Source organism: Spermophilus citellus (assembly GCF_964194105.1).
Source record: "Spermophilus citellus genome assembly, chromosome: 3".
NCBI lineage: Eukaryota > Metazoa > Chordata > Mammalia > Rodentia > Sciuridae > Spermophilus > Spermophilus citellus.
Window position 1 is genome coordinate 135,953,405 of NC_138184.1, and position 14,095 is coordinate 135,967,499.

Genomic DNA, 14,095 nt, shown 5'->3' on the forward strand with positions numbered 1-14,095 from the left:
TTATTCTATCTGGGGCAAGTAGGTACACCATCAAGTTGGCTTATGGATACTAATGACATGACCCTGTGTTTTTGATAATGTTATGCATTCTGCTATGACAAGATACACCAGGTTCATCTTTCCTGCCTTTTCTCTCTAAACCCTTGGTTACTTGTGATAGGAAATGGTAGCTATGAGAATCTGGACATGAGGTATGATTATTAACATTTGATCATTATCTTTAGGTCTTTTGGGGGGCAAAACTAGAAGTTATGATTTTTTTGAGATAAAATATACCATGAGTTGATACTGATAGTTCCAACTCAAAGCAAGTATTACAGGATTTCTAATTGATTGTTCAACATCATTTTTAATAAAATGTTCTTTGTAGGTCACTTCTCAAAAAAAAAATGTTCCTCTGGGTTAATTTTCACCAGGAGTCTGGCCAGGGCTATCAAAGTTGTGTATAGGAGCAGTTATCCCCAGGATTGGGGGATTCCCCATAAAGTGGTGTCAGAGCTGGTAGTGAACTTTGAGAGCATGGTATTCGGTGGTATCCATATGTGGATATTCATCAGAATTACCTAGGAAGCTTTTACAGATAAAATTTCCTCATCCAAGAACAAAAAAAAAAAAAATCAGGATCTCCAGGGTAGAAACTAGGTATCTATTTCTATCAAGGTTATTTGTGAGGAAACAGATGGTTAGACATGTTCAGAATCTGGCTGAGGTATTCATGAGGACACTAATGCTTCCAGAAATCCCTTAGCACTAAACCTATGTTTAGATGGGTTAAATGCTTTGGCTGAGATCACATAGCCAAGGCAGAACCAAAGTCCAACAGTTCACAGCGGCACTCCTCAAACAGGGGGTGCACTTCAGCCCCCAAAAATGATGCCATTGGCGTGTATCATGGCAGATTTCCATCCCATCACAGTGACTTAAGACTTATATAATGCCACCAGTCTTTTAATGCTATGTTGAGATATGCTTGAATATTCTGGGCTATAATTCTTGTATATTCTGTGGCCCAGGTAGCCACAATCCAAGGATAGACTTAAGCAGGATTTGAAATTGCAACTTGACCCAATAAAGTGTGGAAAGAACTGAATCTAGAGTGTATGCTAGAAGAAAGACCAGTGAAGCAGGAAGCAGAGCAAATGCTATTATAGAGCCCTGTGTAGGACCAGGGACAACCTACCTGGTAGGGAAGCACAGCATCCAAATACAGGCAATTTTCTGAGGTGCTGGCAACAGAAGTTGACTCCTTCTCCAAGTATCATGGTCCTCTTTCCCATCTCCCATTGAGATCACTCAATCATTTTAGCCATTTCGGCCATCAGACATTGGGCAGCCAAAAGCTGTTTCCTTACCCTTTCACTAAGAAACACAGGTTAGAACATCTTTGTAGAGTGGAATGGAGCTGGCATTGTGCATGCTAGGAATCAGGTCAGGCAGACATTAGCTAGTAGACTAGGAACAATGATTGGAGTCAAGAAAGAAGCAAGCTTGGCATGATGCCAAGTCCAGGAGTGTTGGAATATATATCCCACCATCCCTTAAAGCCAGGCATGCACTGGTATGTTATTAGCAATACTGTGCTGCACAACTGTGGAGAACTCAGACCCTCTGCTGCTCCCTAGGGAGACATTTCTACATGGAAGAGCAAAGACTCTGAAGGCAGGTTGCCTGATTTCCAATTCCACCCACTCCACTTACTACCCTTTTACTTAATTTCTCCGCCTCGGCTCTCTAACTTATAAAATAGAGATGACAACAGAAATGTCCAATTTGTAGAGAGGCAGCAGCAAATATTAAATGGCAGTAGCAGAAAGCTCTTAGGGCAGGGCCTAGCAATGTTGAGTATTCCCTAGGTGTTAGCTGTTTGCACTGCTCTTTTAATTACCAGCAGTAGTGATCACCATTGCCTCCTTTCCCTGCCAGTACTGTATCTGGACGGACGGGCTGAATGCGCTGCTTGGGAAAGACATGATGAGCGACCTGACACGGAATGACCTGGACACCCTGCTCAGCATGGAAATAAAGCTCCGCCTCCTGGACCTGGAAAACATCCAGATCCCTGACGCACCTCCACCCATCCCCAAGGAGCCCAGCAACTACGACTTCGTCTATGACTGTAACTGAAGTGGCTGGGCCCAGACAAACTCCCCCGTCCCAAACTGGAAAATCTAGCTAACAGGAGAGAGGAACGAAAACATAACTCGTGCTTTGGAATCATCTTTTGGTAAAGGGAAGCTGCAGGTCACCCTCTCTTTGGCATCACCTCTCACCCAAAATTTTTTGGCCCCTTCCACCTCCTTGGATCTGTTTCTGGACTCACTGCTTTAGATCTCTGCCCATTGCTGCAGTTCACTTGGTAGGACAATAGCCAAAAGCCACTGCTAGCAAGAGAGCCATCGGGCATTTCCATCCTAATCCCCGGCAGGCAAGTCCTTCCTTCCTAGAGTAGGAAAGCCAGCAGCCCCAGACCACAAGGAATGAATACCCCATGGCCTGTGCCTGGAAGAAATGGCACAGCTACCTGATGGGAAGACAGACGCCATGCTCTCCTTTCCCTTCTCTCGAGGGTCAGCTCATGTCACTGGGTTCATTTGAGTTGGGATCTGCTTTGGGATCTCTCTCCCCGTCTCCTGACTTGGCCTTGCCCTGTCCTCTTGGGTCCCAAAGGCAGCGCCAGTATTCTAATAGTAAGCCTCGCCAGCACTCTCATAGTAAGCCTCGCCAGCACTGGGTCTCCCAAACAGTCCACAGAGCCCAAGCCCACTCCGCATCTGCACTGTGACCGTGACCAGCCTCTCGCTGCCCTCTGCGCTAGCTAGTCTTGGGCTTCCTCTCCCTGCCCCAGCCCAGACCTGCCTTCCTCATTTCCACACATGCTCCCAGCCTCTTAGCTGAAAGCACAAATGAAATCAGTAGTTACACTCCATCTCTAATAGACTAAACCTAAATGCCTCTATGACAGGCTGTCACTATCCGAGGGTTTTGTGTCACCTTCTCCTGGGGAACCTGCTGCAACACAGGTTTTCCATGGGATGGTCAAGCTGTCAGACATCCAAGTTTACATCGTTGTAATTATTACAGGTATTTACAATTTGCAAGTTTTTTTTTTTTTCGCTTTGTTTTTGTACAAAAGAGTCTAACATTTTTTGCCAAACAGATATATATTTAATGAAAAGAAGAGATACATAAATGTGTGTACTTTCCAGGTTTTTTTTAATTATTTTAATCCCAAACATCCTCCTGAGAATAACATTCCCTTAAACATGCTGTGGAATAAAATTAATCATGATGAGTTGGGAGCTGGTGTTTTGATTTGGTAACTTGGGTTCGGTCTCCTTGGTCATTGGCATCATCTGGGAGCTTGTTAGAAATGCAAAACCTGGGACCTCACCCCACACCTTCTGAGTGGTGCTTTGTGTGCACATTTTGTTTTTAGTTTGGAAAGCACTGGTCTAAAGGACCCTCTTCCACTGATAGGCCATTGTAGGCGCTGAGCATCCGTAAAGGATGTTACTTCTAGGAAGATCATCTTAACTCACCTGGAAAAACAGACTTGCTGTGTAAAAATCTGATCTACCCATTTTACATTGTTGCCTCCTGACCATATTTTTTTTTCCTTTACTATTATAACTTTTAGAATGGATCAAATTAAATAGATCCCAACTTTTAGGGAATATATTTAGCAGTAAACAAGAATACAAACCCACAGAAAGTAAGTCAGAACTAAAATCTAACTGTGAATTAATAAAGTATAGGTCAGAGCACAGCCTAATATTGTCATAATTTAGTTCCACTAGAAACATCATCTGGATCATAAACTCCATGAGCTTAAAGGACTGACCCAAGCATGCAGAACTTGGCATAGGCAGCACGAGCCACTGAACTCACAGCACAAGCTTTTGGGTGCATCCAGGTGACTGCTCATCACTGCCATCAGGATGTACAATTACACACTGACCTGGGGTTGAGATGACATGGTCCAGAGCACTCTATAAATTGCAGGAAAAAGTCCCTTGTAATTCCTAGTCATTCAAACAGGGTCAGTCTTCCCATCAAAGCACTCACGCCCTTGTGTCAAGTCAACAACTGTTCTTATCATTAAACTTCCGTTATTGACATATGTGTCCTCCGTGTTGAAAATATCATTGTTCTAAGTTTGGGCCAGTGGTACAATGGATAACACGTCTGACTACGGATCAGAAAATATTGTTCTAACCAGCATCATGATAAAATAAACATTAGGTAAAAACAAAGAGAGTCATAACATTTTTTACTTAGAGCATTTAAGAGCCCATCCATGAAAAAAGAGAATTCTCTGAACCAAGATATCTGACTTTGAGTTTAAGAGAATGATCTAGCCTATGACTCGGGCTGGAAAGAATTGGCCTCTACCCTGGTCTTCTGGTATTCCTACTTTCATTTATTAAATAAAAAGGAACACTTTCAGGGCTTTTTCTTTCCTTTTTTTGTTTTGGACACATAGTTACACATTTGAGATACAATATGACATTTTAATTAGTGTATACACATTAGGTAACACTCCAGGGTAATTAGAATATCCATCGCCTTAAACTTTTATCATTTCTTTAGGTCATCATCACATTACATTAAAATTCCTCTCTTCTAGCTCTCTTGAGATGGTCAATGCATTTTTGCTAACTATATTCACCTATGCTGTAGTACACTAGACCTTATTCCTCCAGCCTAATTGTAACATTGTAGCCATTGACCAATCTCTCTCCATCCTTCCTGCACACTCCCCAATCTCTGGTAACTACTCCTGTACTCTCAACATCAATGAGATCTTTTTTTTAGATTCTGCACGAGTGAGATCATATGGTGTTTGTCTCTCTGTGCTTGATTTATTTCACTTAACGTGAGTCCTCCAGTTCCATCTATGTTGCCGCAAATGACAGAATTTCATCCTTTCATGGCTGTATAGTATTTCATTGTGTATATATACCATATTTTCTTTACCTATTCATCTGTTGATGGATTTTTTAAATGTCATCAGTTGTTTATTTCAGTTTTAATAAAAATATTTATGGAAATCAGTTATTCCAATCCTTATCTTAATATTAAATGAATAATATACAATTCTTGAAATACTAATTTAAATCATTGTTATATGAATTTTGCTAATTACAATTTTTACAAGAAAATGTGGTGAGGGTGTTAAAGTAAGAGGAATATTTATGCTAGTCTATACCTCCAGAGGAGGGGAAAAAAGAAGGGAAAAAAAAAACCCTCACTGAGTTACTGAGTTTAAAGTAGTCAAAATTACTTTTATTTTCTGCTCACCAAGGCCCAATTCAGAGTTCAACAATTCCCTATTAGATTTATAGTTTAACTACTTTCTGTACTTGTTGATGGACTTTTAAGTTGATTCCATATACTTGCTATTGTGGTTGGTGCTACCATAAATATGGGAGTGGAGGTATCTCTAACATGCTGATTTTGTCTCCTTTGGGAATATACCCAAGACTGTTAAATCATTTTCTACCTTTCTATAGACTGGTGTGATCCTAAGAGTGTGTTGACATTGTTCTCTATTCCTTCATTTTGTGGCAGTGAGGTGAAGGGTTGCTGCCCGATCTGAACACCTCAACTTCTCTCCCGAAGCACCCAAAGCTTTTTTTTTTTTTTTTTTTTTTTTTTGCACACAGTGAGCACACCTCCTCATGTTGAGCCCTTGCTTCCCACAGTTCTCTAAGCCCAAGCAAATCAGCCACATCCAAGGCAGAAGTGAAATAGGAAACCCGATTTTGTCATTAAGTCTAAGTCATGTTCTCCAATTTGGCTTTACCTAAAAATAAAACTGATCATTTAATTTGAATCTGCTGATAATTTACTTCTTATCTTACTCTCATTCAGAACTCAAAGGAGGAAGGGTAATTAATTGGGTATTTTGACCCCTGTGACTACTTTATGCCAGGGCTTGAACTCAGGACACTCAACCACTGAGCCACCTGCCCGGCCCTACTTTGTATTTTATTTAGAGACAGGGTCTCCCTGAGTTGCTTAGCACCTTGCTTTTGCTGAGGCTGGCTTTGAACTTGTGATCCTCCTGCCTCAGCCTCCGGAGCTGCTGAGATTACGGGGGGCACCACCACACCAGGCTCCCTGTGAATAATTTTAAGGGCAATGTGTCAGTCAGCTTTTTGTCACTGTGACCAAAATAAACAATACAAACAATTTTGAGGAGAGAAAATTTATTTTGGCTCATGGTTCTAGAGTGGGGGGTCCATGGTTGGTGGAGTCCATTGCTCTGGGCCCAAGGTGAGTCAGAACATCATGGTGGAAAGGGCTTGGTAGGGGAACACTGCTCCATTCATGGCAGCCAGGAAGCACAGAAGGCAAGGGAAGGGGTCACAGGGAAAATGAATCTTCCAGGGCATACCCCAGTGACCCAGCTCCTCTAACACAACTCCCCTACCTACAGTTACCACCCAGACAGTCTATCAAATTAGGATAAGGTTACAGCTGTCAAAAATCTAGTCATTTCACCTCTGAATATTCCTTCATTAACATAGGAGCTTTGCAGGGACAGCTTATATCCCAACCCCAACAAGCAAGGAAAGCTAATGGTTACTGCAGAATAAAAAGTACAAGTCTGAATATTTCCTTGATCTACTTACAAGTCCATTCTAAACCATCTTCCAATAATCAACTCAAGCACACTCTGCCTACCTGCACTAATAATGAAAGTTGGTGAGCCTGTGACATACAAACTCTCATCTATTTTGTTTGAGTTATAAAAATATTTTACACTTAACATAAACCTTTAAGGAAACAAAAACATTCACCATCAAAAGCATTCTTAAAATTCAGGCACCAGGAATACAACAAGAACATAATTTGTACCTTTGGTGAAATGGCAATTAAGTCATGTACTCAAATACCAAACCAAAAAGTTGCAGCCGAGCATGGTAGGTGATATTATATAAGTACATTCAAGGAAGAGCAGGGGAAAGGAGGTGGTGACCCCCACTTTTAAAAGTGGGGTAAAGAGAAAGTGAGAGGAGTAGAGAATCCAGTTAGGTCTTAGAAGGGAGAAGATGTTTTCCAGGCAAGAGAGGAACCTTCCAAGTGGAGCAAAGTGTACCAACAGAGCTTGGTGTTTCCTGCAGCCACTCAGGAAACTTGAACCATTCCATATAGCTGGTGAAGGATGCACGGGAGAGAGCAAAGGGGCATGATACTTGCGAGGAAAATGGCCCAGATCATGACGACTCTGACAGAGTTGGCTAGAGACTACTTCAGGGAAAAGGAGAGTGCATTAAGAGGAGTCATGTTGTCAAACCCGCCATTCAGAAATATCACAAAACAGCCGTGTGAGGGCAAGGATTAGAGGGGAAGAAAACTGGAAGCAGAGATATTAGCAAAGAGATTATTGAAATAGTCCCAAACCAGAACCACTGGGCCCCAGACTTTGGTATCAGCAATGGGAAGAGGAAGAGGGACAAAGTTATTATTAAAAAGCAGAATGGGCTGGAAGCAGGGGATGGCGGGTGGAGGGGGTGGGGGGGAAGAACAATGCAGATAGCACTGGAGCTTCTGGAATGGGTGAATAAGCAGAATGAGATAACAGGGTTGTTGCCTACATTCCACAAGAGAGGAGGAGCAGGAGATTTTAGGAAATGATAATGAAATCAGATAATGAGGTAGTAGGCATTTGCTAGATTCCTCCAAACAGAAAAATAAGATCTGGGGTGAGTCATTTAACCACGTGAGCCTCTTATTTCATTTATGAAATGGAAATCTCATTACTTCAGGGGGCTGTACATGAGGTACCTGGAAACTGTCACTGCCCAGAAAGTAAGTCCCCTCCCTTCCCTTCCTGTCCCTACTCCTTCCTTCAGTCTCTTTCTTTGGTTACCCAGGGTGACTTAAGCATAGGATTTTAGCACAGTTGAACTAAACCAGACATTTCAACCCACTCAGCCTGTTTTATGAGAAAGAAAAATAAGAGAGGGAGTAGAAGAAGGGAACAGTTAAGCATCATAACATGCCTCTTGAATTAAGGATGTGAGGTAATGCGGTAAAACCACAATTTAAAATACATTCAGGAGGGAAGTATGTGGCATAATCCCATATGAATGCATAATTACACCCTAAGTCTTTTTTTTAAGTAATTACATATTTTCTGACTGCATATATGTAAAATAAACACATCAAGTTAAGTGCTTTAAAAAGAATTTCAGAAAAATAACCAGCACATGCTCAGATAAAGGAGGGAAATAATTCCATAATTCCATGAGAAACATGATATAAAGATAGTTGCTCCACTTGAGTGTTAAACTTAAATCTGGGCTTCCTGGAAACCCATGTAAATAAGAAAGTAAATTGGAATATATAGCTCTTAGTTTTTTTAAAAAAAAAAAAAGTTTCATTCTCTCACAAGAATATATTCTTTCTTAGGCTCCCAGTGTTGAAGAAGGTAAGCTATTAAAAGCACTTACCTCCTTCGTTAGCTGTCTCTTAGAAGGTGCTCTTTGTTGTTCTATTTTGCAGAATGAAGGATATTACCCCTCAGCCCTTCAAGGGATTAAAAAAACTTTTTAAAAAGGCACCTGAGAAGGAGATATTTGAGTCCTGGATTGAATTTAGGGACAAAGGGATTCAAGAATCAGGAATCAGAAGAGAAGTCTGAAAGGACTGAGCAGAGAAATGTTCAGGAATGCACAGGGTGTCTCCAGGGCTAGAAGACAGATACTGAGCCAAGAGAGAACAGGGACCAGAGAACAACAGAGCAACAAGAAGGGGACATTCATTGGACACTCACTATGCACTAGGCAAAGTGCCCAGAACACAGGAGTAATAAGAAATGGACTGCCTTCAAGGACCTCCAGACAGATCAATGCTAAAAGGACCACAGTGCACAGATACTTGGCACACAGAGCAGAAGGTGACTGCTCTGTCTGGATGACATAAGGACCGAAGGACTTGACAGGATGAGCAGGAACTGCCCATCAGGGGCTGAGGAAAGAAGGCTTCTGGTGGGCATGGCCATGCTCAATCACCACTCATCCTTGGAGGGTCAGTTTGGTCATCCCTTTTCCTGGAAGATATTTCCTGGACATCAAAATCCAGGGAGGGACTCCATAGCCACCCCCACTTACCCCATGTTGTAACTGATGGAATATTTCACTCTCTTTATCACCAGTTGTGAGTTCCCTGGGAGCAGGAACAAATCTAGTTGTTCTTACCACTCCTACACTGTATGTTTAGCACAGTACCAGCATTTAGGATGCTCCGTAAATACAACCATCCCTTGGTGTCTGTGAGGGATTAGTTATACAGCTCCCCGGATACCAGACCCATGGGTGCTCAAGTCCCTCCTACATAAAAGGCATAGTAGTTTTGCATAACCTGTGCACGTCCTCCCCTATGCTTTCAATCATCTGTAGATCACTTATAATGCCTAGTACAATGTCAATGCTGTGTGGATAGTTGTTATACTGTCTTGTTTAAGAAATAATGACAAGAATAGAAGGCTGTCTATGTTCAATACAGACATGATTTCTTTTTCAAGTGTTTTTGATCTATGGTTGGTTGAATTCTTAGATGCAGTGCCCACAGATACAGAGGACCAACTGTACTTTCTAAATAGATACAGGGTATTTCAGGAAGAATTAACCCCTTCGAAGGGGATAGAAGCAGAAATCTATGACTGAAACATAGAGGAGAATAGGAGGCAGAAAATAAGAGATGAGCTTAGAGAACAGGGCAAAGAACCTTGAATAGTCTGTCAAAAAGTTGGGAGAGTAACCTTCATCTGACCAGGAGTCACTAACATTTTGTTTGGGTGAGTGGCATAAGCAGACTTGCATTTAAAGGTCACCACCATCACACTGGCGCATCATACTAGTTAGGGAAGAGTGAGACTAGAGGCAGGGAGACCAAGCTAACCACATGTCAAGGTTGCTTCACTGACTCAGGAGGCTGAGGCAAGAGGATTGCAAGCCCAGGGTCAAACTCAGCAACTTAGTAAGGCCCTGAGGAAATTAGCAAGACTCTGTCTCAGAATTTTTAAAAAATTGATTGATAAAAATTAAAGGGCTGGGAAATAGCTCAGTGGTAGAGTGCCCCTGGGTTCAATCTCCAGTACCAAAATAAATAAAAGAAAGCCAACCACAATTGCACAAGTTGAACATATATACAAGAGAATTGATGAGTACCATTCCTTAGGCTGCAACTTTAAATAATATCACATACATTTTAACAAAATTATTAAACTGGATTCAATAGATGTTTTAATGTATGCAAAGAATATACTCTTTATGGATCTTAAGAATATGTTCATAACAGTTTATCACAAAGAAAATATTGAGATCCTAAAATAGAAATAAAGTCTAAAGAACTTCTGGTTTCATGGTAGTACCTAAAACATCCTCTTCCCAAAATAATCTTAAATACAGCAAAAACATGTTGATATAATAAAAGTGATTTTTAAATTATTTAACCTTAACTTTCTTAAAGAAAAGAAAATCCATAAGTACCAGCAATAAGGAGGGAACTGAAATCCAAAGCAGTAAGCTTGTAGGTAAGACTATATTCTCTTCAACATGTTCACCGTCTTGACAGGGGTATGGGCTCTCAACGTCCAGGTGGAGTGGAGAACACAGCCCATGTGCGCACTGGGTGGAACTTGGGTCTTCCCATAATTGCCAGGATCCTTAAAAGGCTACACCTTCAGTTGTAGGTTATATGAGGGAAAAAGAATATCTCTCCACTGGCACAGGAAGATAACATTAAAGCTTATCTGTCTGACTAGACTCTAGATCCAAAAAGATTTGCCAAAATTTTCATACCTTGAGCCTATAAATCATGATTTTCAGGTTCAAATTTACAAAGCTTCCATATGTCCTAGAATGCCCACTTTAGAGACTAATATAACACAAGGTCCTAGGCTGCACAACAATGGATCTCCTGGCAAAAGTAAACTAAACAATTATTCTAAAGTCAAGTGTGGTTGTACACACCTGTAATCCCAGGGACTCAGGAGACTGAGTCAGGAGGATTGAAAGTTCAAGGCCAGCCTCAGCAGCTTATCGAGGCCCTGAGCACCTTATAGAGACTCTGTTTCAAAATAAAAAGGGCTGGGGTTGTGGCTCAGTGGTTAAGCACCCCTGAGTTCAATCCCTGGTAACAACAACAACAAAAAAAAAATCTAGGCATGATTCTATAAAGCCATGCTACAAGAGATTTCCATAGAAAAACCAAATGTCATTTAAAAGTCCTGGTTACTGTAATGGTTTAAATATGAAGTGCCCCCCAAAAGCTCATGTGTGAAACAGTGCAAGGTTTAAAGTGAAATAACTGGGCTATGAGCCTTAGCCCAATCAGTGAATTAATCCCCTGGTATAGATTAAACTGAGTGGGTAACTGGAGGCAGGTAGGGTGTGGCCACAGGGGATGGGTCATGGGGGACGTACCTTTACATTATATATTTTGTCCTCGTTCAGAAGACTCCCCTCCCCTCTCTCTCTCTTTCTTCCTGGGGGCATGTCCCCCTCTACTTTCCATTCTCCACACTCTTCCACCATGACGTGTTCTATTTCACCTCAAGCCCCAAAGAATGGAGCCGCCTCTCTATGGACTCAGACCTCTGAAACCGTTGAGTGGTAAAATAAACTTTTCCTCCTCTAATTGCTCTTGTTGGGTCTTTTAGGCTGACAAAAACAACTACAATTCAAAGCAAGGCAACATATGGAAACAATCTATAACAAGTAAGAGATTAAATACCCTTAAATCAACATAATAGAATAAAAACATGAACATAACAAAACAAATATACTTTAAAAGAAATTGAAACTCCAGTAATAATAAAAATGTCAAAAGCAATAAAATATTAAAAATATAATCACTGCAAAAAAAGGGCTCAGGGACATGTCAAACACAGGGTAAACACAACTAAAGAGACAATCAATGAGCTGAGAGTCAGATCTGAGTAAACTATCAAGAAAGCCACACAGAGAAATTAGAGATTTTTAAAAATTCTGAAGGATAGCCATCATGAAGGTGAGAATTCAATAAGAATTCCAGAAGAAGAGAATGATAAAAATGCAGTATATCTAGGTAGGACAGAGGGGTAGGAGGGGGAGTTAGAAATGATGGTGGAATGTGATGGACATTATTATCCAAAGTATATGTATGAAGACACCAATGGGTATGCATATACTTTGTATACAACCAGAGATATGAAAAATTGTGCTCTATGTATGTAATAAGAATTGTAATGCATTTGCTGTCATATATAAACTTAAAAATTAATTTAAAAAAAAATTAAAATTAAAAAAAAATTGTTTAAAAGAAACAATGGCTGAGAACCTTCCAATAAAACCTATTTTCTTATATGAGTAAATACAGAGTGCTAAACAATATATAAAAATATTCACCATCATAAATTTGAAGAAATGTAGATTAAAATATTTCTTTTTGTTATTGGTTGTTCACAACATTACAAAGCTCTTGACATATCATATTTCATACATTAGATTCAAGTGGGTTATGAACCCCCAATTTTACCCCAAATGCAGATTGCAGAATCACGTCGGTTACACATCCACAATTTTACATAATTCCCTATTAGTAACTGTTGTATTCTGCTACCTTTCCTATCCCCTACTATCCCCCCTCCCCTCCCCTCCCATATTCTCTCTCTACCCCATCTACTGTAATTCATTTCTCTCCTTGTTTATTTCCCCATTCCCCTCACAACCTCTTATATGTAATTTTGTATAGCAATGAGGGTCTCCCTTCATTTCCATGCAATTTCCCTTTTCTCTCCCTTTCCCTCCCATCTCATGTCTCTGTTTAATGTTAATCTATTCTTCCTGCTCTTCCTCCCTGCTCTGTTCATAGTTGCTCTCATTATATCAAAGAAGACATTTGGTATTTGTTTTTTAGGGATTGGCTAGCTTCACTAAGCATAATCTTCTCTAGTGCCATCCATTTCCCTGCAAATTCTATGATTTTCTCATTTTTTATTGCTGCATAGTACTCCATTGTGTATAGATGCCACATTTTTTTTTATCCATTCATCTATTGAAGGGCATCTGGGTTGGTTCTACAGTCTAGCTATTGTGAATTGTGCTGCTATGAACATCGATGTGGCAGTATCCCTGTAGCATGCTCTTTTAAGGTCTTCAGGGAATAGTCCGAGAAGGGCAATAGCAGGGTCAAATGGTGGTTCCATTCCCAGCTTTCCCAGGAATCTCCAAACTGCTTTCCAAATTGGCCGCACCAATTTGCAGTCCCACCAGCAATGTACAAGTGTACCCTTTTCTCCACATCCTCGCCAGCACTTGTTGTTTGACTTCATAGTGGCTGCCAATCTTACTGGAGTGAGATGGTATCTTAGGGTGGTTTTGATTTGCATTTCTCTGACTGCTAGAGATGGAGAGCATTTTTTCATGTACTTGTTGATTGATTGTATATCCTCCTCTGAGAAGTGTCTGTTCAGGTCCTTGGCCCATTTGTTGATTGGGTTATTTGTTATCTTATTGTCTAATTTTTTGAGTTCTTTGTATACTCTGGATATTAGGGCTCTATCTGAAGTGTGAGGAGTAAAAATTTGTTCCCATGATGTAGGCTCCCTATTTACCTCTCTTATTGTTTCTCTTGATGAGAAAAAACTTTTTAGTTTAAGTAAGTCCCATTTGTTGATTCTTGTTATTAACTCTTGTGCTATGGGTGTCCTATTAAGGAATTTGGAGCCCGACCCCACAATATGTAGATCGGAGCCAACTTTTTCTTCTATCAGACGCAGAATCTCTGATTTGATATCAAGCTCCTTGATCCATTTTTAGTTAACTTTTGTGCATGGTGAGAGAAAGGGATTCAGTTTCATTTTGTTGCATATGGACTTCCAGTTTTCCCAACACCGTTTGTTGAAGATGCTATCCTTCCTCCATTGCATGCTTTTAGCCCCTTTATCAAATATAAGATAGTTGTAACTTTGTGGATTAGTCTCTGTGTCCTCTATTCTGTACCATTGGTCAACCTGCCTGTTTTGGTACCAGTACCATGCTGTTTTTGTTACTATTGCTTTGTAGTACAGTTTGACCTCTGGTATCGCTATACCTCCAGA

General features: G+C 40.6%; 1 protein-coding gene across 4 annotated transcripts in view; it reads left to right on the forward strand.

Annotated features, from left to right (window-relative positions):
- ELMO1 (engulfment and cell motility 1) overlaps nucleotides 1-5,004 on the forward strand; it is a 562,967-nt gene extending 557,963 nt beyond the window's left edge. For all 4 annotated transcript variants that reach the window (XM_081286788.1, XM_081286787.1, XM_081286789.1 and 1 more), the window contains one exon: nucleotides 1,924-5,004. In XM_081286788.1, the coding sequence (XP_081142914.1) occupies nucleotides 1,924-2,124 (201 nt within the window). In that variant the 3' untranslated portion in view covers nucleotides 2,125-5,004. The remainder of the gene's footprint in view (nucleotides 1-1,923) is intronic.
- Nucleotides 5,005-14,095: the final 9,091 nt, after the last annotated feature.